The sequence below is a fragment of the Seriola aureovittata genome, chromosome 5 (assembly GCF_021018895.1).
Source record: "Seriola aureovittata isolate HTS-2021-v1 ecotype China chromosome 5, ASM2101889v1, whole genome shotgun sequence".
NCBI classification, from domain to species: Eukaryota; Metazoa; Chordata; class Actinopteri; order Carangiformes; family Carangidae; genus Seriola; species Seriola aureovittata.
Genome location: NC_079368.1, coordinates 8490592 through 8517090, shown reverse-complemented (window position 1 = coordinate 8517090; position 26499 = coordinate 8490592). Strand labels below are relative to the sequence as shown.

The 26499-nt window shown below is 40.5% G+C and overlaps 2 protein-coding genes across 4 annotated transcripts in view; one reads left to right on the top strand and one right to left on the bottom strand.

Moving 5' to 3' along the window:
- Positions 1-279: 279 nt before the first annotated feature.
- On the bottom strand, positions 280-4710 carry asb6 (ankyrin repeat and SOCS box containing 6). Of its 3 annotated transcripts, none has more exons than XM_056377429.1 (7): positions 4658-4710; positions 4025-4174; positions 3350-3531; positions 2240-2346; positions 2009-2117; positions 1829-1915; positions 280-1543 (listed from the first exon to the last, which is right to left on the bottom strand). In XM_056377429.1, the coding sequence occupies exons 2-7, from the start codon at positions 4135-4137 to the stop codon at positions 822-824; spliced, it is 1320 nt and encodes a 439-aa protein (XP_056233404.1). In that variant the 5' UTR covers positions 4138-4174; positions 4658-4710; the 3' UTR covers positions 280-821. The 3 variants fall into 3 exon arrangements, with proteins under 3 accessions (XP_056233404.1, XP_056233406.1, XP_056233405.1); XM_056377431.1 differs by having other exon boundaries at positions 3443-3531; XM_056377430.1 differs by having other exon boundaries at positions 4646-4706.
- A 7625-nt stretch (positions 4711-12335) lies between these two features.
- The window catches only part of si:dkeyp-14d3.1 (transmembrane protein 132C), a 129728-nt gene continuing 115564 nt past the window's right edge, over positions 12336-26499 (top strand). The window contains exon 1 of the mRNA XM_056376537.1: positions 12336-14452. Within this exon, the coding sequence (XP_056232512.1) occupies positions 14407-14452 (46 nt within the window). The 5' untranslated portion in view covers positions 12336-14406. The remainder of the gene's footprint in view (positions 14453-26499) is intronic.

The following is a 26499-nucleotide window of genomic DNA, read 5'->3' as shown; positions in this document are numbered from 1 at the left end:
GTTAAAACATCTACATGCACACTCTTCCTGCAGTGTTGTACCATTTTATCCCCGCTTCTTTATTCTAGCATTCACTCAACTCATGTTTGGTGTATGCACACAATCATGAGACAAATATATATCAGCGATTATTCCCCTATAAACAGTTAGCCGGTGAGTGTTAAGAGTCGTATTCAGCGCTGCACTGCCGCTACCTGGTCAGTTCAAAACAGTAATATGTTGACAAACAATATAATGTCAACATGCATTTACTGTATACACGCATCAGGACGCTGTAGGTGGAACATGTGATGTGTTTTATTGGTCCACATTCTTGATAAGCCAGAAGATACACAAATTCCACAATGCCACACCATCATGTCGAGGAGATAAAATATAGATGGACCTCACTGCGCTAGAACAACTTTAATAGGCTGCACTGAGAATAACTGAATCTTTGACCCTGGCATCTGAGCTACTTTTGATATGCAGGAGCAACAGTGCCATCCGGTGGCTTTTATTTTGTACTGCAACATCCTTTACACGTGAACTTGCTTCACTCAGCTGTACTGCGGGGTTTAATAACATTGACAACTTACAATTCAAAACGCTTATTTGTACATACAGATCTTTGTATGTTGAAGTAAACATACACACGTTTGTCTGTAAATTTGGCACAGACGATACACAATGAGAATTCAACAAAGGCCTCAATGGTTTGTTAGGTTTAGCTTCATTTTTGGACAAATGTCCAGACATGTTATTCAAATGACTTCAGGCCTGTTCAGTCTTTCATTACAGATTTTTTAGGTAGAACAAAAAGTAGGCAGTAGCTTACATCGTCAGCGTTGGCTCTGTTGGGGCTTGAAGCAGTCCCAGCCAGGTTTTGGGGTATATGTGTGCTCAGGGACAAGAAAGTCTTTCAGTCTGTCTGGTAACGGCAGGGCTTTGACTCTGTCTTCCAGTGGCCAGGGCTGTAGGTGGCTCCTTATAAATGCCCTGCAAAGGCATCGCAGAGCAGGAGGGCTCGCTTCATGCTCTACTACCTGGCTGTGCAGGTCAACCAGAGCCTGAGCATATGGGTGAGGGTCCTGACCAGGCACAGGGAGCTCTAGCCTGAGAGGCAGATGTAGCGCGGGCATGTTTACCCTCGCTAAGTCGAGCAACACCTCAGCTTGCTCCAGGAGCTCAGAGGCGTGACTCTGATCAGAGCACTGCTCCAGGGCTGTTTGGAGCCGCTGGAAAAGGAGGCTGTAACCTGACCAACAGGAGCCGCCGTGATAGGAGCACACCAAAGAGGCTCCGCTCTGCATTAAGAGCACAGCCAGAGGAAAGAGACGGTCAAAGTACTCCAGGCTTGTCTGTGTCAGAGAGGGCTCGCCATCCTCACTCAGACAGCAGCTGGGGTCCACGCCGTGAGCCAGCAGGAGCTGTGTGGTTTTCAGGCAGAAGTTACCAATCGCAGCAGCGTCCTCCATGTTGGCCTCGAGGGCCTCCTTCACCAGAAACACCAGTGAGGACTCAACTGTTTCACCGTCTACAGTTGCAGCATTCACGTCAGCACCTGTAGTGAAGAAAGTGTCACTCAGTGTTGTGTGTCGTGTCAGTGACTTCAGTCTGGATCACAGGACTGGTCCTGCTCCGTTTTTTGTTGTGTTAAAAACTGTATGTGTGTATTTTAGCCTGAAAACCACTGATAGTTTCATTTGAGCTCAAAATGCATAGGGGTGGGTAGTTATGCTTACTAACACAAGTTTCTATATGTAGTGGTTCAACCATGATACTGTTTGAGAGGGTATTACTGGACAAGAAGGCACAGAGAAGATGAGGGCCGTTACGCAGTCAGTACCTCTCTGAAGAAGAAGCTGGATGTTCTCTGTGTTGTGCACAGTCAGTCCATCGCTGCTTGCCAAAGCATGGAGCAGAGGAGTTTTCCCTTTGGAGACGAGACCAAATAAATCAGTGTCAGAATGAATGAATGAGTGACTGAATCAATGTTTTGGAATCAAGCTGGGCAATGTAAATTTACCATGTTTATCCCTTGCATTGACATCAGCACCGAGGTCCAGCAGGGTGAGCAGGCAGGGCAGTCTCTCTGACTCCTCGCTGGCAAGATCCAAGGGACTGCTCTCATGGATCTACCGAATAACACATAGGATTTAGTATTTACATGAAACGATAAAATGAAAGTCAGAGAGGGTTCAATGAGAACAAGAGACGACACGGACACTCGTTCATTTAAGTTAGACAGTTGACTCACCCTGTCCCTCTTTTCAATGTCAGCTCCGTGCCCGACCAGCAGCCTCACCATATTTGGCCTGTTCCGCAAAACTGCTATATGTAGTGGATTGTAGTATGACACTGGGTCTGGAGAATGGGAAACACACTCGATCACAGGGAGGAAATATGAATCAGACAGATGAAGATTTATGATGAGTCCATTTTCTTTAAATGTATGTAGGCTAAGCAAAACAACCTTCATAGACTCTGGTGGTCAGGTACCAGAACTGCACCTGTACCTGGTTTCCCAGGGGCCCAGGAACCGATTCTCTTCTTATCATTTTCTTTTATCTATACAATATTAACAATGTCCAGACTGACTCCCTATATACATGTATATTGTCCCCATATATATGCTCTTGCTTCAGCACAGTGCCTATTCTTCAACATGAAGACAAAGAATATCAGATTCTTGAAAAAGTATAGAGAAACTTGAGAGTGTTGCATGCTTTGAGCGAGCATTTGTCAGTGTTAACTTCCTGGAAAGAGGCATCCAAGAAATGTGAAAGATGAATGAAGCAGCCTCTGCATGGATCCCCTAATTATGTCCCTGGGGAAACACATTTCTACAACCACCAGAGGTCACCACAGCAGAGTTTGGCTGAGCCCTGGCAAGTTTCCATTGCAATTTGCAAAAGGGGGACTTATCTCTCAAGTGTATACGGATGACAACTCGCTCATTATACATGTGCAGTTACTTGTTTAAAGTAGGAAAACAGCAGGTCCACTCATGTTTTGAAGTGGAATCTGTCATTAAATGTTCTTTATGAATTTAGAGCAGAAATAATTGTGCGTGGAGCAGCCAGGGAGCCATCATCACACAAAAAAACAAGATGGACGCTAGAAAACTAATTACCTTTCACAGTCCTCACAAATGTGTCATTGGACCTAAACTTACAACAATCTAAATTCAAGGTGTATTACTGGAAGTAATACGCCTGCTGTTCCTGAACCTGGTGTTAGATACCACTAGAAATCAGTAAACCATGTTTTTACTGATTGCACTGCACATCATTTGAGGACAAAGTTATTTAAAACCATCAACATCAATTGTTGAAATAAGCAGAAGAATTCCCTAATCATTACTCACCTTCAAAGTTTAGATAAGCTCCATAGCGTATAAGGATTTTAGCTGCATACACAAGTCCCCTTTCCGCCACTTTAAACAGAGCATAGCTGATACCTTCTACAAACACCTCTGACTGGGACTCTCGCTCCAGAAGCTCCACTAGAGGACTACACAGACTGGACTCATCCTCGGGGCTTCTGACTCTGCACACAAGAGCAGAAAGAAGCACCAACGTTTCAACCAGAGAATGAGTGCTACAAACCGCCACTGAAAATGAAGTTAGAAGTAGTTACTTTAACCTTGCAAGTCTTGGATTGCACAGATGTCTGAGACAACAAAATGCAGTTTAGGATCTAAGGCTGCACGATATGCAAAAAAAATACTACGATACTTCGATTCTGATATTGTAGTTGGCCGTATTGCAATTTCAATTATATTTCAATTAATTGTGTAGTCCTATAAGGATCTAACCAAAGGTGCAAAAAGCAATAATGTGCAAAATAATATGTATGGTGATATATAAATAACAGCAAAGAGTAGAATACGCTCAGATACATAAAATATGAACAGTATTAACAAGTGACAAATGGTAGTTGAAAAACGTATAATTTCTTTATCACCTCTGTGACGCAACTTGTTACTGCATTGACAAAACATAAACAGTCACTCCAGCAACACTTAAGGCTTCAGATTTACCTTTCCTCCTGGCTGCTACCATCTCCTCCCTGCAGTCCAACAACACACATCACAGCATCTACCAGCGGCTGATACTCGTAGATGATCCTTCGAAACCCATGGAGGAAAGGCATGGCTCCTCCGCTCGTCACAGCACTCGCGAATCAGTCCCTGATATCACAAAAACAAAAAAAAAACACAGACGTACAAGTTAAAGACAGAGGGTGTGTCAGTGTCAGAGAGAATGAAAGTCTTATCAGGGGCTTCAGTTATCTCTGGAGTTCAGCTGACAAATGAAAAAAAACGGGCGACACATTACGCTAACTTGCTAAGGTAAACACTTTGTAGCCTTCACAGAATATCACATTATCCTAATAAATGTAACTATATAATTTATGCTCACACAACCACTTTATTCCTCATGTCCGTAAACGTGACATTTTGCTTGCTTACTTACGACACCTGTATTTATGCTCTAAGAAAGAAGTTATATTGTTAGTTAGCAGGTAAATGTTAAACGTCACAGTTGACGCTAGCGTTGTTGGCTAAATTTACTCTATCTATTATCATTTACTTGCTAAATTATGGTTTATTGGTATTTGATAAGAATCACTTCAAGGAGGAAAGTTATTAGAAACTCACTCTGATACTCACGTTAGTCGCTTGCCTTCAAAACAGGAAGCTGCCACCACGCCCACATCGGTCCGACAGTGTTTTCATTCCCCTTTAAAGCTCAGCGGCACTGAGGGTTCCTCTTTACACTCCGTTGTTCATAATATGATAATATCAATATTTATCCAGTATATTTTCTCGTGGGAAAAATTATTTCCATTCCATTTCCATTTCCAAATCCATTTCTCCTGAAATGATGGTTCTGACCGGTGCTGGAAGAAGTAGCCTGCTGAGATCATTCTCTCAAAGGTACAGAATTATTATCAGAAAAAATATTATACTTAAAGTATTATAAGTAAAAAATACTTAAACTAAAGGGGCCCTCGTGGCTAATCATTATATATCATTATACAGTATATTACATAGTATCATTAACTGATGCACTAATATAAAAGTAATATTTTATTGTTGTGCCAGGTCGATGTGGAGGTGATTTAATCTACTTTAGATACTTGATATACATGTAGGTATGAATCGGAGGGGTTGTAAGATGAAATCAGAAAATACTGTTCTGCTGCACAAAGGTCAGTTTTAGTACTTTTCTGTCATCTCTGCTTCATTTGAACAATTATTGTCATGAAACCATTTGAGAGGTTTAAAGGAGCAGTGTCTCGTGTGTGGAACTGCTAACAACTCATAGACATCTGAAACATGTGAGTGGTCCAGAGCCAAACGGGTTGAGAACCACTGATTTAATAATTAAAATGTGTAGAAGGTTTTTATTTGTTTAATATCTAAACTGAAAAGTAACTAGTTACTACAGCTGTCAGATAGATAGTAAAAAGTACAATATCTAATTTGAAATGTAGTGGAGTAGAAGGATAAAGTAGTATAAAAGGGAAATACTTAAGTAAAGTAGAAGTACCTCAGGCTACTTGAGAAGTGCAATACTTGAGTACATGCACTTACTTTCCACCATTCGTGCTGACCTGTGGTTCTTACATTATTATATCATGAAAAATTCAAAAACACCTGGCAGATAAAACAAAATACTGGACCTAAGCCATATTGTCAGTAACACCATTAACTGTGGTGCTAAGCCTGGATAATTACAAAGGTTTACTCAGGAAACAGCACAGGCTTTTAAAAATATTCCATTAAACAGACATCCCAATAGTAAACTGTGAGTATGCATTAAAAAAGTCAGTCAGCAACACAGAAAACATTTTTTAGATATGTGAAGCTATGGATGTCAAATTTAATTAGAATTAATATAATTTAGTTCACTACAATGTATCTGTCATGTTCTTTTATGTATTAAACAAACCATTTTTCATTATGTCAATTTCTTCCAGCAATCAAATCATTGATTAGCAAAAATCAGATCCTTTCAATTTGATGTTCTTACTGAAAAAAATGTGATACCACCAACTCAGACGGCTGAAACACAGGTTTCGTTTGTCCATATGGCACATTAGACAGCACAAGAGACAGCTGCATTTATTTATTTTTTGACAACTACTCCATTATGCTGACAGCATCTGGTTGCTAACAGTTGCATTTGTCCTGTTTTGCAAAAAAAAAAAACCCTGCCGTGTCGGGGTTTGGTGACAGATGGCTCGTTTTGACAACTACTGAGGAGTTCTCTCTCACAAAAGATGTCTTTTTTTTAACACATCTGTGTCTGATTTTGAAGGCAGGTCATGTTAATGACAGTGCATTTTAACACAACATATGTTGTTGCTGACATACCGTGTTGTAATGTTTTGGAAAGCGATGCAATAAATGTCCTGCTGAGGTAGACAGACACATGAGTTAAACTGAGACATCCTCTTTAAGAGTGTGAGACCACCAGTAAAATAAATGAAACACTGTTCCCTTGAATGGTGAATTGCAAGAAAACAAACAGCATGTGTTAAATATGGGCTGCTGGGACAGTGGAGACAGTGGAAAACCTGCAATATGCATTACAATAGCACTCTCTAGGAAGCCCATACTGTACCTACAATGTACTAGTAAGGTGTGAGATTCTGTTGAGTAAGATTAAAATAAATAAATAAATCATATAGGATGACTTCATCATCTGAACTCTATGACTGCAGCTGTGTGTGTATTATGCAGGTGAAGTACAGTATGCTGTCTGATTGCTGAGCAAATAATGGTCGATTCAAAGTTTAGGTCTTTAGGTGGCAGCAGTGCAGCACAGGCAAACAGACTGCAGCCTGGAATCACAGAGTGCACAGGTCTACACATGCATGAAAATAAGCATAACCCATCATGTAAATGCACACTTGGGCAGAGCCACAAAGAAATAGCACTGAGAATCTATTTGGCAAACTGAGAGCTGAGCTTCTCCTCTGGAGTGGAAAACAAGGTTTGATTAATTCCAATTTTGTCACTTTCAAGACAGTTATTATTTTCACATTCAAGTCACTCAATCAATAAAGCATTGTTCCCTGAACGGATGGCAGCTTGCTCAGAATCCCTCTACTGTGGCTGAAGGCTCTTTTGCTATTTTCCAACCACACTCAATTTACCCTCTGTTTTCAAGACATGTGCTAATGAATAACCGGCTTTACTTCTCCTTTTACAAATCTGCTGGCGATGAGTTCTTAAGTCTTTGTGCACACACCTGTTGGGGTTCCCTGGTGAAGCAGACAATCTCTTCTCTCACTGAAATTAATTTGTACCTTTGCCACCATGTGGTTACAGGAGCATTCTGTTTCTTGTTAGACAACAGCAGGTGGCATGATACATCCAGTAGTGTTTGGCCCCCAAAAAAAAAAGAAAAAAAAAAAAAAAAGGAAAATGAAAAAAAGAAATGCACAACTTAATACGAGTTAAATTCTCGAGCTTAAGTTTCAAAATGTAAAGTTTTACGCTTAAAATTAAACCCCACTGACAAAAAATAACCACACAAAGTCACAAACATCTCACATAGATATATAGTAATGTAATCTCTCTCAATACTGTGAGGAAACAACTCACTGGGATTATAGGTATCAAAGAGTAATGGTAGTAGTTAAGAACAAAGCTTTATCAAAAACATCACTCTTTGTGCTGTTTGTCCTTTTCTTGCTGTCTATTTTTGAGTCCGATTGGAGGATGGAGGCAAAGAGGGAAAAAAGAGGGAAGATAACTGCAGTTCCATTCCTATAACCCTGTACGAGTAAATTGGCTCTTTATTAAATTTAGGCCCCATCTATCAATACAAAGAACGGTATCAGAATTACTTTGTTGGCCACAAATCATTGGCAATAGATTGAGCCTCTCTTGAAACAAGGCCATCATTTATCTGATTCACATTTCCTCCTGAGGTGAAAGGAAGCAGGACACAATAAGACTTTTATTGGTTCCCTGGGTGATAAATGTGACCCCCTCGAATCTCTGATTACGAGATTACCACAAGTAAAGTAAGAATCTATTGAATATTTAGACCTGTTGGTCCCCTTTGGAATCCCTCTATTTTTATCAAATAGCGCTGCCAGGGGAGCCGAAGCAAGGGAGTCTCCCAACACCGAGGAGATTTACGTACTTAAAAAGTATTCTGGAATATGCAAAAGCTGTGTAATTTCTCCCAGGAGGGCGATGCTTAAAGGAGAAGTTAATTACCATGGATACAAAGTAGTTTTAAGATGTAATAAAACAGAACACACACAGAACTCCTTTGCTCCTGCAGAAGCTGCACACCGGGGTGAAAGGTCATAGAATACCGACGCTGAAGGTGAAGGTGGAGGCAGCGAAATGATAATAGAGTGGCAGTGCATTGTGGTTTGGCTTCCTTCAGTTCCACACTGAGAGTTAGAATTATCAGACCAGCAAGTCTGGGCCTAATATCCTTTTGTGCTGCCAGCATATTGCCGAGTGAAGATTGTGGATGGAAATAATCAGCCCTTTTAAAGGTCAGGGGAAGTTAAGCACACCCAAAGTAGACCATGACACATTCTGGCTGATAAGAAATAACTGTCTGTGTAAGGAAGAATGAGGAGAGTTCACCTTGTCCCATGTATGGTATCGTGACTGCTCAGCTGTCAGTCAAATATAATGGCACCTATGCAGTGTACCCAACCACAGCTATAGGACATCTGTGACGTACTTTGAGGCAGAGTAATGTATTAAAGTATTAATAATGTGGTCACTATCTTGATAGAACGTTTGGCTTTAAAGAACCTGAATAAATTGCAGCGGTGGTAGGAGCTATAAACAATAAGCATGGTGATGGTTTCCTACATTAAACATGCAATAAGTCGATTTTTGGCCACTTTGGGGCAAAAACTGCAGAAAACACTGACACATAATGAGGTTTTTAGTTGCAAATATTTGCCTGTTTGACAACAAGCAGATATGGAACAACATTAGCATTCATTTGGAGTTATGTTTCTCTCCACAAGGAGAATGTGCACTCACCAAGAACTTATAGGAACACACACACGTACACCTGCTTATTTATGCAATTATCCAATCAGCTAATCATCTGGCAGCAGTGCAGTGTAAACAATCCTGCAGATACAGGTCATGAGTTTCAGTTAATGTTCACATCAGTTGTTACTCAGAGTGATGCCAAAAACAAAAAACATCCAGTGAGCGGCATTTCTGCAGACAGAAACACCTTGTTGAGAGGTCAGAGGACAATGGCGAGACTGGCGCAAACCACTGTTTACAGCTGTGGTGAGCCGAAAAGCATCTCTGGATGCACAACACGTAGAACCTTGAGGCAGATGAGCTGTAGCAGCAGAAGACCTGTCAGCCAAGAACAGAAATTTCAGGCTGCAGTGGGCACAAGCTCACCAAACCTGGACAGCTGAAGACTGGAAAAACGTATCCTGGTCTGATGACTCTGGATTTCTGCTGAAGCACACAGATGATAGGGTCACAACCGCATGAATCCATGGACCCAACCTGCCCCGTGTCAACAGTCCAGGCTGGTGGGGGTGGTGTAAAGGTGTGGGGAATGTTGGTTTGAATGCCACAGCCTATCTTAGTATTGTTGCTGAGCACGTGGTTCCCTTTATAGCCACACTTTAGCATCTTCTAATGGCTACTTTCTTACTTCTAGTCTACTTACTTGGCTAAGTTTCCAACATCTTGTGGAATCCATGCCACGAAGAACCGAGTCTGTTTGAGAACAAAGGGAGGCCCCTCCCAGTATTACTATAGTGATCCTAATGAAGTGCTCAGTGAGTGTATGTGCAGCATTCACTGCTCATTAGCTTTGGTTTTGATCTCCTCTAAATCCTGAGAAAAATATCTTGCTCTTTAGGTGTATAATGTTAAACTACATCTTAAAATTTCACCATGAGAGCAGTGAGACTGAAACAAAAACAGTAAGGTTGTGGGTTGGAAATCCAAAACAATGAGCTGAAAGATGCTAAAAGCATCTGCAGAGCTTAGAGCAAGCGCAGCTGGGCAATAATTCTTTATGTGTTTATCACAGTGAGGGGCCCACTGTAACATCATACACCTTGTTTTTTGTACAAGCTATATATATAACATATAAGCTATATAGATATAACATAACCTGGCTAGCAGATTCCAGTCTGTGATGAGCTAAGCTAACTATCTGCTGTTTGTTTATACTTAATGGGCAGATATCAGAGTTGTATCATTTTTTTTCATTTAATTAATCACCTGAAAGTGAATATGAATATCATCTTGAAATGTCAAATTATTCTTTTGACATAAAACAGTTAATTATAGCTGCTTAAAAGAAACTAAGGCACCAACATTGCTTTCAGTAGAGTTTAGGCAGCAAAATAAAGGACAAATCATTTGGGACTGGTGACTTACAGCACTGTAGGCTATAGGAAGGTCACTCTCTGCCTTCCCTGTGGGCATCAGTCTTGAAAACAGAGTGACGGCCCCAGAGAGGCTGATAAGTAAATACAGTTTTAATGGGCTGTGAATGGCTGGTGGTAATCTGTGCAGACCGGGAGTGGGCAAAGCACAGAGGGTGACAGGGCATTCTGCAGCGGTTATTATTAATGCTATCATAGATCAGATAGGCTAGGGGAGGAGAATGAAAGGTGGTGATGAATTTGGGCCTCCTGTCTACCAACTGACTGGAGGACAAGTCACTGAGGCTGGTTAAGGTCATGGATGAAGGATACCACCCAAAAGAGGACACAGGGGACGATTCATTATGTATAATGTAGAGGAGAGGATAGTATATGCCACAGGGGACCTGCTGAAGGTTATGGGGTGACAATGGGAAACTTCAAAAACACAGCCTAGTGTGTTTCTACTCACCCATCTGGTATTCTTAATATCTGGATATCCCACAAAAGCTATCGGCTCCTTATTAAACACCAGAAAGTGATTTTAGTATTTTTGAGAGAAACTGTGTGTCCTAACATGAAGCTAAGTTGCCAAAACATTCCAGAGTAAAATGTGGCGATAGGTGTGTCTGACAATGGAAATGCAGTGGGTTGTATCTGAATGTGTCTGGCATTTCAGTCTTCGCTCTATTTCCAAGGCATGAAAGCTTCCAGATCTTTTTCAAGACATCAAAGACTTGAGACCTTTCTCCAGACATCAAAGTCATAACACCTGTCCTAGGAGAGGTCTGCAGATCTAAACGTCGCATCTGTCAAGACACAATGGCTTGTATTTCTGCCTGCTAGATAACTGTTCAAATATAGCCTCGGTTCGCTTCTACCCTCTATTTTTCCAAATCTTACGCGTCTTATCATCTTTCGGAGGGAGATGGATGGTGTGTGTGTTTTTACAGCAGCCAATGTCTTGGTAATTTATCCTGGGAAATGGACTTACCATGTGCAGAACTGAGAGGAGTTCCGCTACCTTTTTTTTTAAATGACTCTCAGCTACAGACGATGTAACCTAAGCCTCTCTGGCTCTGTCTGGTGCTCCCTCTGATTTCCAGCAGCTGAATGGACCTCAGTGTAGCGTGGGCTTCAAGGGATTTGACTGAGTGTCAAGCTCTAGAATGAGCTACTTTTGGACGGCTACCAACCTTTGTGTGAGTGATGTTCCAGCCCACCATTAAAGCCAGGGAAGTGACTGCTCTACATCAACACTTTTGTCATCATCCCCTCTCCCACCTCTAATGCTTTTTGCAGCTGTACAAGAGTGAGTTTGTTTCCAGGATCAAATTGCATACATTTAGGAGGGAATAAAAGCCTGGATCCTTAAGGAGAAAACTGGAATTGGAAGGCAACCAGAGGGGATGCCTTAAAGTTAGGACAGATGCAGAGGCTGTAACTACGATTTGATTTATATGTTGAGCTGTCAAAGAGATTTCAGACTCACGCTTAGGCTACTTTTACAAACATCTTCACAACAACTGAAGCGGTATCCGTACAACTCTATCGGTCTGAATGAAAGTCCTGTGTCCTGGGTGCTTTTCTCTCTCTTGGCCAGATGTTTTTTATATAAACTGGTGAATGCACCTCGTAAAGATTCAAAGTATAGGTTGTGATACCACTTTCTATATGCATGTAGCTTAATTATATAAAACTGGTGCTTTTCATGCAACATTGTGGTGTTCTTGTAAATCATGCACACATGATTTCAGTTCTATGCAATTAAAATAGTTCGAAAAGTAGTTGGTGTCCTTACTGTGTGTTTTATTTTTAATTAATAATCATTGGCCTTTTTTTGTAAAAAAAAAAAAAATTTACCAAGTAATGATTACATTAATTGCATCTCAAAACAGCACGACTCTCTTTCTCCCAATCAAAATGCAAACCAAATTAATGCGAGGTCCTAAACTTACACTGATCACAGCACAGGCAGACAAGTCAAGCAGCAAAACAAATCCACAGGAAAAGAATGATTAGACTGTGGGCAATGCATCTGATAGTTCTGTATTTAGTTTCCATGGATCTTTCTTTATCTTTCTTTCACAACACCATCTGGCCGGCACAGAAAAAAAGAAAAAAAATCTGCTGTGTGGCTCACAGTTTAATCAATTACCAGATTACAGCAATGGACCCTATTTTGTTTCATTTTCTGTGTTTCAATTTTTGATGAATTCATTAGCAGCTACAATTATGTTTTAGAGTCTCAACAGATGAATTCAAACAGAGGAAAGCACAAACAAACACAGTATAAAGCCACGTATGATGTTTGCCTTGGAGGTGATAAAGATACATTACCTTTTGTTTCTACTCTTATAGGGTAGTCCATTATGTCATATTAGAGGGCTGCTGTTCGCTGTGCATGCTGGGATAGATCCTGAGTAGAAATAAGTATGACTGAAGACATCCTAATGGAAACAGCCTGAAAATGCAACAAGGACATTAGGAACTCACTGCTCAACACACTACAGTCATTGAATGCATCTCTCTCAGTATAACACGGGAAACACAATCAGTAACTTGTTTTCTTCCATTCACTTTAAACTCCGACTTCTAATGTGATCTCTTCAGTGTCCACAGTGTCAGATGTCTGCTGCCTTCTCTCCTCCACCTCCACTCCTCCAGCAGCACAAAGCCTTTTTTTTTTCTCTCTTTTAGTTCCTCATTCACGCCACACGAGGTCGCTAGTGCCTGCCAAGTGGTGCGTTCATGCAATCATCTGATTCTGGACATGACCGATAACAACTTTTAAAGTCATTCTTTTTGTTCACAGAGGGCGTCGATAGGAAAGTGTATTTAGAAAAGCTGTTAAGGTGTGACTTTAAGGGCTGACAAACCAGCGTGAGGACGAAGAGTAGGAGAAGGAGCCTTTGGTTTCAATGTGAAATCATTTGGTTTAAAGTGTCTGATTTAAAAAAAAAAAAAAAATGTTGATGTTCATTCTCACGACCATCAGTGGAGTGTGATGTGCTCCCGGAGCGCCACACTCCCCCCGATTTGTGCAAATGCTTGTTATTGTCACAGGCTTTTCTTCCTCTCCGCTCCTCTCGACGCGCATTGGACGGGCTGACAATGCGTAAGCTCCACTGAAACTGTCGCCTGTAGCCTGTCTACATAAACATAGACAGATGAACGCTTTGAAACCGGACTTTCGCAGAATATTCAAACCACCTGGTGCCGAAGTCTTATTAGAAGTGACAGCGGAACATTCGGCTCCGGGAGCAGAGCTCTGTGCGCTCTGCCGTGGCCGCTGAGTGCTGCTGGAGTTGCGCTCAGCCAGGACTTCACAAAAACCTTAAGGTAGCCTAAGGTGTGGATGTATGCAGACCAATACGTTGCGTCTTGAAGTTGTCTACTTTTATACATTTCACCATAGATGATGTCGGGCGGGAACTGCTTCCATTCGTTCCAAATTGTTGGACTGTACGCGGCGCACAGCAGGCAACTTATTGAGGAACCTGGTGATGTGGAGGATACAGAGCAGACAAACTGAGCAACTGAGGGGGAAGACAGGGGGGGATTGAATACATTTTCAGTTTGGTTGCTTTTGGATAAAACTGCTGTGGAACTGAAAGAGAATCATTGTGAAAATGCACAGCAACACTGTGGTTTCATTGTGGTTTTACCTGCAGCCATCTAAGTGTTTTCTCCTCCAAAGATGCCTCAAAGAGTGATGCGAAGCTGCGCGCAAGTTCCTTCTCTGAAATTTTTGAATTTTCCGGACAAAAACAAGTTGATAAGACACGACTGAAAAGGTTTTCAAAAGAAAAACTATTGTACAATTTTTTTTAGCATTTGCCTATGACTGGATGAGACATGACATTTTTTTTTACCTGAAAAAGATGACTAGATGCGTTTTCATTTTTTTTTTTTACTAACGATGGCGAAAGTAGGATTCTTTCTTTGAATTAAGCCATTTCGGCTTCCATACACATTTTTGGGGGGATTCTTGTTTTCCTAACGGCTCAAAGAAACATGTTGCATATCCTTGCGCTTCAGTCGGCGCTGTTACTTTTGGGAGGTAAGCACAATTTCCGCCTATTTGCCTATGTGTCTTCTAGTCCACTCTTAACTAATAATATGTGTTTTTTTTTCTTTGCTTTTTTTTTTTAAACAAACAATGTGGAGCCAGACATTTCGCAGTAGCAACTGTAGCCTCACTTGAGAAAGAGGGGAGGCAGGGCAGTAACATCCTGTGAGTCACTGCTATGTGAGGGTGTCAGTGTGCTACAGTCTGAATTGATGTGCCCTACAGTATTATACTGCACACATCTCATTCACTTTTACTCCCTGACAATAATTAGAGTTCATACCTGTTCTCTTGTATATTTTGTATTATGAAGAATCCACTGCACCTGTACAACATATCCCAGAGCGACTCTGGCCTTAGATAACATTTATCTCATGAATATTTGAACATGACAGGGATTCTCCTGTGCAACAGGGGCTTTGGGGCTTCATTACGTCGTGGCTTGTCAGATTATTATATCAAAATTCATCTCAAAAGCCCATAATTATTTTATGGGAGAAGTTACAGAGGCCTGCAGTGGTGCAAGATCTTCACAGCTCAAATCACAACATGACAGTAACAATGTCTCATCATGTTATATATATATATATATATATATATATATATATTTAAAACTTTTTCCTGTCCATCTGAGTTCTTGTTATAATAATGACAATGTAATATTCAGTTTCAGTGCACATGATATTGCATCTATCATTTAATGGCTCTTGGAGGAGAGCAGCATTAACTTTGGCTGCCCTGCAGCCAGAATATACGGATCTGAGTGCAGCTGGTGGTCTGTCTAATGAATCCCTTCTATCTTGTGGGAAAAGGGTTTAATCCTAAAATGCTGTTTGGAAAATGTATCCTGCCCAGTATTGTGAATATTTTCTCCAGATAATACCTTTATCTTTGTTTCTCATCAAACAGAGGAAACCGTTACCTTTAAGTTAAAAAACAAAACCCATCTGTTGAGATGTGCAGCTGCAAATAGTCAACTTAATATCAGATGCAATGAAAAACAGATTTCTTATTCCTTACTTTTCATACCCTGTTTGTATTTTTCCCCCCCTGAGACCAAGTGTCATCATCTGATTTTATTCATAGAAAAGCCTGCAGCCAATCATTTATCAGTTATGGTTCATAATAAAGGAAATACCTTCACTGATTCCCTATAGAATGAACGGTGATGCTTTTCCAGAAAGTTGCAGCTAAACACTCTCAGACTGCATCTCACACGTCTATTGTGCACGTACACCTTGATGATGCGTCTTTGTTGGGGCTCAGAGGATATTTGACAGCACCTCTCTCATGAGTGCTGACTCACTGGCTTGAAGTGTACGTTAATGATGTTTGCCATATGCCAAGGCCTTCACCGTATAACCATACACAATATAATCCTAATTGAGCATTGTGTGTCATAAAGCTGCAGGACACAGCCTCTCACTGTGAATGGTGATGAAAATTGATAACACACTCCAGGAAATGAGAGGATCAGATCCATGCTTGAAAAATGCCTGCACAGCATAATGAAGCCATAATTAGGGAGGGAAATCTCGTGATTCTCTGGTGTCACTGTGACTATATCTTTTGTTAGAAAAGCAGAAATATTTTCAGGGCGGAGAGTTACCACAACTAAAATATTGCCAAAAAAAAAAAAATCTGCTGAATAAAATGTCATTGTGATAAAGTGATGATAAGGACTACAGGTCTTTTTTTCTGATTTCAGAGAACTGGCCTTATTTCGTATATTTCAAAAAATCTGTCCTCTGTATTAATTGAAGCCACAAGGTGTGTTCTAGTGTGACACCTCACTTGGATTCCTGAGAGGAATATCCAATCTTCCCTCCCTTCATCTTATCCTTGAGCTTAACAAGATCCAAAAGGGGATCAAGCAAGGATAGCCTTCAGTCTACATCTTTAAGTACTAAGCACACAGCCCATGCTGCCTCTTGTCTCCGCCATGTGTCTGTCCTCATGCGTCTATATCCCCATCAAGGGATGTGCCTTGTCTTGGAGGGTTTTTTTTTTTTTTGGAAACTATCGGCTCTTTCTCAGTGGAGAGTTTTGATCAGTAATTGTCTTCAGAATGATCCACCGCTGTGGTCCTGCGCCCCAGTGCTGTGGCACACATCCAGCTCCTCTTCTTTTGCCCCTGGCAGTCCTTTAAGCCTTGCAACTCATGTCCTTGAGCAAGCAAGGACCGAGAAATAAGAGAGAGTGGTGACATACTCCACGGAAAACGCCAGCCTTTTTGAAATTTACTAGAAAAGGAAGATATGACTCATCAAGGGAATAACACAGAGTTTTATGCAAAAAGATGTTAACTTCCAATTGAAAGCCGACAGTATTAATGAAGATTGATCGCGTTTGTCTTTGTGCTTTGCTACATAAACTGGTTGTAGATTGTGTTTGCTCGCACCCCGTCATATGTCTGTTTCTCATTGGTTTAGATTGTACAATGTTTAATTAAAATTAATCAGCTGGACTGTTTTGGTAGAATTAAAGACGATCACCACTCAACTGAGAGGTCTGACTTCATCAACGCTCCAGCGGATATTTTCATTTCAACTTAATGTAACTACTCTCTGTCACAGTTTTTTATTACGCTGGAAGATTTAAAATTGAGTCCAGGAAGCTCCTAATATTAAATTCTGCTTCAAACCTTTGACATCATCAATTATGCTTACATCAGGAGCATATGGTCGTTAAGATTTAAATGAGTCTCTGTCCTAAGTGAGCTTGCATTAGGTGAAGACCTGTGATGTCACTGAGCTGATGTTAACTCAGTTATGGTGTTTATTTACGGATCAGAGAACATGAAAAGAACAGAGGAAATCCCTGGCTTGGTGGTATTTTTATCAAGGTTATTTTACAGCTGTGCTTTGAGCACACTGTGGTGCACTTCTGAGATTTGTGACAGAGGACACTGATAAAAAGAGGCAGATTTTTTCCCCCTGTCTCAAATCCAATTTGGCGTGGCCCGGGCTGTTTTCTGTGGTTTTTTTCTTCATGGCAGGAGAGAGGAGTAGAGGCACAGCGGCACAGCGGCGCACGCTAGGTTTGAACTTTTCTACTGTGTAATTACCAACCATCACAAACGTTTCACGCTATATGTTTGTATGTCAAACTGTGCACCTTTGTTTGTTTAATGACCGTTTTATGAAACACACTGAGTAGGTGGACTCTCATCTAAATCCCTTGTACTGCTCTTTCATGCTCATTATACTTAAAGTGTGTGTGTGGGAGGCGTACACTGTAGCTTTCCAATCACTGAGTCAAAAGAGTTTTTTTGCCCCCATAAATTCATATATCATCAGTATAATGTCCTATAATATTTCCACAAAGCACATCTGCCCTGTGTTAATAGGCCCTTTATAACTGCCGTGATCTCACAACCAATTTAATCAAATTTCATGATTAGGGAAGGTGAATGAAGGAAATCTTCGTAAAAGCTTTAAAGGGAGGGGCTGTGAATGTGTGTGTGGGTGCCTGTGGGGGGGGGGGGGGGGTGGGGTTGGGGGGGTCATTGTAATAATTGACGAACGTGCTGATGCAGTGTTTGTGTGTTCTTTCATCAGGGGATAGTTGTGTCTGAACAGAGGACCTCCTCCTCATAAATTTGTTGGGGGGTTTGCAGCCAGGTTGTCTGCGTCGGTTATGTGGTGCAGCAGAGGGAAAATACCCAAGACCACCAGTTCACACCAGACTGCACACTGTTTCAAATTTCATGTAAAGAAATTAATTCTCAGCCTGCATGGACAATTTCAGTATTATCAGATTTAGAGCTCAATTTAGCTAGAATGGCTCTCAGTGGAGCACACACCTCTGCCAAGGCCAAACATTTTCTTCCACCAGATCCCGGATTATTATCTGGATCAGCACCAAATTGCACAAAACTCATAGATCTCTACACCATGAATATGTCTGATCAGGATCCATACATTACTTCCTGAGAAACTGAGGGAACTGTTGAAACATGCCCTATCAATTTTAAAGAAAATGATAAAAAAAAAATTCCTGGATGTACCCCTTTATCTGGATTCGCACCAAAATATAGTGGGTTCTTTCCTGGTCCATGCTCCATCCCTCCACCACGTTTGGTGAAAATCAGTTCTGTACTTTTTGTGTAATCCTGCTGACAAATAAACAGACACAGGTGAAAACATAACTTCCTGCTGGAGGTAAGAATCTTCTGAGGTAGAGCAAAGTTTAAACAAGACTATGAGTCTACAACCACACTTGCAGCTTTGTAAGGTTGTACTTAGGCCCAGCCCAACATGGTCACAATGATGAAACTATCTTCTGATGTTAAGCAGGTACTAACATGCTAACATTGACTAAATAGTACTAAATACAAAGTACCGCTGAGGCTGATGGGACATCATCATTAGTTTTAGTGTCAGGGGACTGCAAAAACTTTTACAATTCATTGTCTGGGCACCACGGATGTGTATACCAAATTAAATATCAGTCTTCACAATAGACTTTGAGACACCGTGAATGTTTGTGCTAATTTCACTGGATAAGTGAAAACTTATGATCCACTTGTGGCATCATCTGAAGAAGATCATAAAAGTCATTAGGATTCATCCTCTGGGGACCAGGAACACTGCTAAAATATGTTATTCTACTCCATTCAATAGTTGTCTAGATACTCCACTCAAATCCAAAAATGTCAGAGACTGTCCTTCTGTCATTTGTGCAGAAGGTTAGTATGACCCATAGCGATGTTTTGTTGTTAGGCTGTAGTACTTATGACAGGAGCAAAGGGAAAAGTGTGCTGATGCAGTATAAAGAGTGACAAAGTCTGCAGCAGGAGGTGGTTGGGGTGGATAGGTGGGTCAGCAAAACCCAATTAACTCAAATTTAACCACATTGTTATTAATGTAACCATGACAACAAAGATTGTCTAATGTTGAGTAAGTACTTATTTCAACCCAAATCATGATCTTTTCCTAAACTTAACCAAGTAGTTTTAGTGCCTGAACCTAACCAAGCCATGAGCCAAGCCATTATTATAGTAACCACGACAACAATCGGTATGCCGCTCTCCGTATAGTCGGTGTTTCTTGACATGACAACAGAGGTCCGTTACGCATGCATGGGAGGACTTGTTGAAATGTCAACCTCATGGTGGCACTGGTGGAAAAGTTAGGGAATTGCCTAAATCACAGGATTCATCCTCCTGCGACTGTGGATGTCAGCACCACATTTCATGGCAATCCATCCATTAGCTGTTCAGATACTTCACTCAGACAGATCACATAACTCATGAGGAGTCACCCTCTGGGCATTATGAATGCCAAATGACTGCTGCTACCCCTAGAGCCCTGCCGTGAGCATACATGGCTAAAAGTCAGTCACTCAGAAGTCACTCAGCAGATCATACCAAAGTTTCTTCAGAGACATTTTACAGTAGAATTAAGAAACTCTTACTTTGAATACTAATGAAAAGAAAAAAATGTCTCGACAGCTTTCTGAACTTCAGTAAGCCACAGCAGCAGTTCTTTGATTGACATGACTACCTCTTCAAGTGACCACCTCCCTTAGTCACACAATGCAGGATCAAGTGCATACTTCATGCCAAATGATGTAATATTTCTGTAACACAAGAACTGACATGAAAACTCTGCTCTCTCAGGAGAGAGAAGAAACACTGGGATTCAGTTCATTAGGAATAGTTTCAGCTCTTAAACATATATCCCTTGATGTTTCTGTCTGTTTGCTTAGTTTTCTCTGTGGCCTTTGATGCAACTACACCGTAACTATACTGAACAATTTCAGGTAAACTTATGATTTTAGGGCTGCAAAGAAACTCTCTCTCACAAGTTCTCCCACACACGCTGCCCTGACATTTTAACAGTGTTGAGATATGATGCTTTATTTCCTGCAGCTAATGTTCCTCAAAAAAAAACAAAAACAAACCCTTAAGTATTTATAGCTTAATTCAGTAACCTATTTCTTTACTGCATTTTTTTCTGTTGCTTTTTATAACCACTGAACATTTTTTATTCTGCATGAAAGAGGCGGAGGAAAAGACATTTTCACTGTTCATTGTAATGTGAAAGCTATTGAATCATGTGATATTAAGAAAAAAAAAAAAACAGCAGAATAAAAAGTGGATTATGTTTTTATTACCTCAGTGCATTAATAAAATGTCATTAGTCTGGGAACTTTCTCTGGAAATAAATACTGCTAAGGCAGCATCCCACAGTATTAGATTTTTATGAAGTATAGCTTGCCCAAACATTATGTTACACTCAAGAACTTTATTTCCTCCTAACTGTTGCGTCTTGCCTGCAAGCAAAAACGTGAGGACAGAAATAACATGAATACTTTTGCAAGAAATTAAAAATTAAAAGCAGTTAAATAACAGTAAAAAAAAACAAAACTCTCTTTGTATCACAGATATAGCTCCTTATATGCTGTTCCTTAGCCGGGTTTTGCTTCCTTCCCGTCAGCAGAGATGAATCCATAACTTCAAACGGTTTTGCATTTTTGATTTTGAGTAATCACAGGCAGGTGGCTGGACAAAAGGCTGTCACTACATCTGAGAGAGTTGGGCACTGGGTTGTGTGCGGAGCTGTCGCTGTCTATCAGAGGCATCAGAGCCTAATGCATTAGAGGCAATGATCTGACAGGTACATATTGTCAAGGCCCATTGACTTCTTTGTGGTGTGTCTGATTGATTGTCGAGATTATGTTAAAATGAGAGTCGTGCACCTCTTTCTGATTCAGAGTGGTGCGCTCATGCAGTGGAATGCTGAGCAGCAGCCTTAAAGCTACCACTGAATTTTAATTTTTAAATATATTAGTTTTATCCCTTAAGCAGTCCATTCTGTTTCTGAGAAATCACTATTGTCTGCCGGAGCTGGAACAAGACGGAGGAGTTTGTTGTGCCCTCTCATCTGTGACAGCAAACCAATGAACAGCTGCATGAAAAATGAATGATGGTAAATGGAAAGGTGCTTCTGACACAGCACATTTTATAATTTGTAACAAAGAGCATTAGGCTAATATAAAAGTCTTTTGGATATAAAAAAAAAAAAAAACCCAAACAAATCACTGACTGAAATCAACATATTTATCGTCAGTGAAGCAGCTCGGTGCTTTACTTCAGCGTGACATTACAAATTAACATTTCAGCTCATTTGTCTCTGTTCAAAATAATGACTATGTTTTTCTGTTGGAATCATCAGATAAAATTCACATTTCCTTGCCTCTTGTTTTCATTATCAGCAGCAGTGACTTACAGTTGCTACATCAATATGTATTGATATATTAATTATAATGTTTATGTATAGAAAAGTATTAGCAACAAACATACGTACACAGAACAAAGCAGTATCACAGTGGTAATATGAATATGGTTTGTACAATGTCAGCCACCATTAAGAAAATTACTTCAAATCATCTGATGTTAAGGTTTTATTATAAAGTAAAAAACTAATGCATATAGTTACTGAAAGTGTGTTTCTGTCAAATGTAATTTCATCCATGAACACTACATATTGTCCTCATCACATTGTGCTGTATTTTAGAAAATGTTACTGCTCTGTATCATGTAGTTTACACGGACCGCTGCAATGCAGTAATCTAGTCTGCACATTAGCTGATATTGGCTTATTACAGATTTATTGGTCCTGGTGTATACAGTTCGTTGGGCAATGAATAATAAGTTGCAGTAGAGAAATGCCAAAGATGTGTTTGAGGTAGTTTACAGACTGTTTCTCAGTTGCATAGTTTGTCCGCTTAAGAGCTTTTCAGCTGTAAAATATCCTGCTCAGGACATAGCATGATCACATTTCTTTGAATTTGCATTCACTGATTTTTTTAGCCACGTTTATTAATCGTCACAGCAACATTTACATATGATCACTTAAAAAAAAAAAAGTCAGTAGCTAACAGTTGCCAATCATCAAGCAGACACAAAGCAATATTAGCATTCAGTTTGAGTTGTGACCAACAGCAAATTTAAGTCCAATCTTTGGTTTTTGTCTTCACTGAACTCTTCAGGGAAATATCTGTTTAGTTGTTAAAGTCCCCTCTTTGTTTATTAGCCAGTTGCTAAATGTGTCTGTCTGCTGGGGTAGGTGGAAAACAACTTCCTCCTGATGAGAGCGGTAAGAGTTGAAGTTGCAGACGCTGAAATAAAACAGAGGGAAACTACAGAGTTGGTTAATTCGTAACCACGAGTGACCACTTTCTCATTACACAGTCATTCGATTAGATATTCATATAAAAACTACTGATTAGTGCAGTTTTGATCGTCAAATTTATCCAGGATCTTCACTTAGTGTTAGTATTGTTAAATTGTATGTATCGTATTGGCCTCAAAAGTCCAGTATAAGGGACGCTTTATTGTACATGTAGCCTAATATATATCATGACAATATGTTGTATTTCATCAATATTAGTCTGTGTCAGTAAGAGGACACCTTGGGACTGATTACATACAGAGTAAGACTTCAAATTGGCCCAACCTGGGTGAAGGAGAGTTAAGATTACTTTCAATTGTATAATACTGTGATACTTCGCTGCTTTGATTTTAAAGCTGATGCTTTACAGAAATACCTCTACAGAATAATCATTTGTTCACTCACTACAACTCAGTCAAATGTAAATAGCCTGAAGTACACTTTGACCATTGGCTAGATGTTACTTGGTGTAATTGGAATGCCAGTGAATGTGTGCGTCCCCAATCAGTCTTGACACAATCACCGGTTCCTAATCAGTGTGAAAGTAATGGCCACCTCAGAGTACAATCAGTGTACAAGTTAGTCTGGCAGGAGTAGCTCCGACTTAATGAACTCCCTCGAGTGAACTCACAGAGCACAAAAGTCCTCTTGCGCACATTAACTTCCAGGATCTAACAAGCATTGTCCTGATATTTATTTTCCCCTGTTTTTCAACTGCATGTGAAGCAAAGACATGTTTGCATGCTGTCGTCTTGCCCTTTCTGTCCAGCAGCCTGCAGTCCTCAGTTTTTGGCAGCCTGCAGTGTTCATGCTGCTTTGTTTCTCTCATGCTCAGGGGGCAGTGATAGCTGATGACGAGGGAGGATTAGATTTGTCCAGTCACAACATAGACAGTGTGGCAATAGTGAGTCATTGGCCCTGTGGTGCTCAGTGGTGTCACCCAGGCCAGGAGGGGCAGCGCTGGCAGTTAGCACATCCTGCCACAGCTCGTTCTGAAGCACTATCTGAGCCTGCAGATTCTCCTCTTAACCCAGAGGCCCTTCATTTCATACAAATTGGAAAGAGCCACACCAAGCTGAGACAGAGTGACCCCAATGATAACGAAGGATTAGCCTAAAAAATATTACAGTTTAATTCAAATTGGGAATAAAACTGTATCAGGATGTTAATGCAACACTAAATGCTGCCTATCCACCTGCTCAGACTTAGAATTAGGATTAGTTATATCATAATAATTTTTATTTGCCACGCTAGTGGAATGGCTCTATGGCTCGGTCTGTTGGTCAGACTTTGGCCCAGAAAACGTCATCGAATTTTGTACATTCATCGAGAATGATAGCATATAGCATTTAGCTTAAAGAACAAAGTCCAGTCCTGTTATTTCGTTTTTTTTTTTTTAAACGAGGTTACATAACAATAGCACAAGAAAAGGATGAGAGAATAATTAAAGGGAGCTCTGAGAATGAAGTGATAAAACAGCACTGACCTACTGACCCCTGTCTGTCAGTATACATGCTGGGTTGAAAGTTCAGAAATATAAGCTGAAGGCAGACCACTGACTGTGTAGAAGGTAATGAGCAAAACCTTAGAATAGATTTAGAAGTTCACCGGCAGGCAGTGGAGGGAGGCCAATATGGTGGTTATCTTTGCATCCATTAGAGGCCTAGCAGCATTTGAATAATGATACATACCAGCATAGGCCAAAAGGCAGTTTGTATCCTTTAGGTACAACTGACAAAAACAACATTAAGATTTGATTTGAATCTTTTTTGGGTCTGAATTTGATTTGACAGAGAGATACACAGAAGTACTCCGCTAGTATGACATTACTATCTCCCCTCCCTTGCATGCATTCAGTTTACGATAATCTAGGTGATGTATGGAGATTATTATTTGTGTTAAAACAGTAGATAGCAGCTGTCCTCTCACATTTCACTCCATCCTCTCCCTCTCCTGGCTGGGATCCACTGAGAATGGTAGAGGCCATGATATAATTCACCCAGAGGACATGCTAACTATTCCCTTGTATAAGCCTGAGATAAGTGCAAACAAGCAGTTGGCAAGTGTTTCTCTGCCCTGCTGGATTACAATTGCACTCTTGCTTCATGCTGTTTTTGTGCATTCTCTGAGAACCTTGAAAATTGTTGTGTGAAGGCCCTGTAATTAGATGTTCTGGGACTGTGGCAACCGCTGAAATTCAGTGTGATGTAATCTGTGCACCATCCTTAATTGCACATGCCATGTGTATAGTGGCTAATTTAGCCCGTGAGAGTGAAGAAGCTGCAAAACTTTTTGCCTTTTGTTCAAAAATAAATCCATATATAGGATTTCTCTGTCGGGTTGCATTTTTACAGCTTGTCTGGAACTAACACAAGCGTATATTGCTTTGACAGAAGATGTGAATTTTACCACACAAACAGTGCAACCCTGCATTCATGAAGTAAGCATGACCGCTTCAACAAAATCCATGTCAAAGAACAGGGAGCGCAGTGAGAAAAAGCACAGCAACAATAAAGATAAAGGACCTATAAAATAACTAAGCATGTCTGCTTTTATACTTATCTATACCTCTCAGAGGTGGAAGCCAGGGTGGTTCATCCAAAGAAATATTCAGAATCTGACCTGCATGTTGACAAGGCAACTTTTGTCCGAATGAGAAATATGTCTGTAAACTGACCAGCGGAGAGGGAGAGAGAGCTGGGTTAATCTCTGAGACAGCAGCCTCCTGTGAATGAAGACAGATGAGAAGTGAGGAATGACTCTCTGTTTCTGCAGTATGGCAGAGTAAACATGAACCCTCTGAGACATGCACCAAGAAACCAAAAAAACATGGGTTCTGTGCCTCTCTCTCACAAAAGCATACAAAGTACATAAAAGCTGATAGCATAGGATCTAGAAGAATTCCATCAATTATTTGATAAGGTATCTGGAGTCGCGTGCAATTTCGCAGAGGAAACTGGGAAGTGAACTTGTGATTTATTTTTGGTATATATCTCTTCATGTTGTTAGAAATAGAGCTATGCCGTAACAACTGGGCAGTGGTGATACAGGGAGCACCAGCAACCCAATGTTGAAGTAGGGTTTAATCATATTAATGGCAGTGGTACGACTGCACCAGTGTAGCCACGGTTTTACACACTGTGGTTAGAAATTGCCCTACATGCCTCCTTTAATCTCCTTAAACACTGATTCAAATGACGCTTTTACCTGAATAAAATAACACACAAATAAAAAAACAAGACTCGCATAACCTGCTCTGGGGCTGTAGGTTCATTGACTCTCAGTGCTGCTAATCTGAAAATGGATATATGACAAGATATTATCCAACCATTTATTCATTAGCTCATTGTGGTTCATACCACCAGAGAAAACAGCTTTTCAGCACAGTACAGTGTAGTGGATGGAGTGTGGATGGGAAGGATGACAAGTTACCAGAATCATCCAATGAAAACGGTGGTGTGAACCCTAAATGCACTGAACTGAAATGCTGAATTCTTTAGTCTTCAGAATGAAAACCAAAGTATATACTGCTAACAGACACAAAAGGATGTTGCATGTAACAAGAAAAATGTTCTTGGAGGTCGAGCTCATGTTGTGGCATTTTGTACTTCTCAAATACGAACAGCTCTTTCAGTAATACTTTTGAGAAGATAACTCGGGCCCCTCTTGTGCGCTGTGGACAGACAGATTTCTGGCAATGCTGTTAATGTGACGATGTTTTTATAGTTCATCTTTCGGTGTATCACCTGATTTATGAAAGGAAGCAGCTGTGTCAAAGTTATACAGTTAGTAATATTTTACACCTGCAAACCCTATAACCTCAGTGGTCTTATAGAAGCTGAGCAACTCCACTGGAGC

What these genes read in the sequence shown, in the direction of transcription:
- asb6 (XM_056377429.1), bottom strand. Translation starts at nt 4,137, where the DNA reads ATGCCTTTCCTCCATGGGTTTCGAAGGATCATCTACGAGTATCAGCCG. An exon ending in ACATTGAAAAGAGGGACAGG is followed by an intron (nt 2,118 to 2,239) that starts GTGAGTCAACTG and finishes GTTATTCGGTAG; the next exon opens with ATCCATGAGAGCAGTCCCTT. An exon ending in CAATGCAAGGGATAAACATG is followed by an intron (nt 1,916 to 2,008) that starts GTAAATTTACAT and finishes TCGTCTCCAAAG; the next exon opens with GGAAAACTCCTCTGCTCCAT.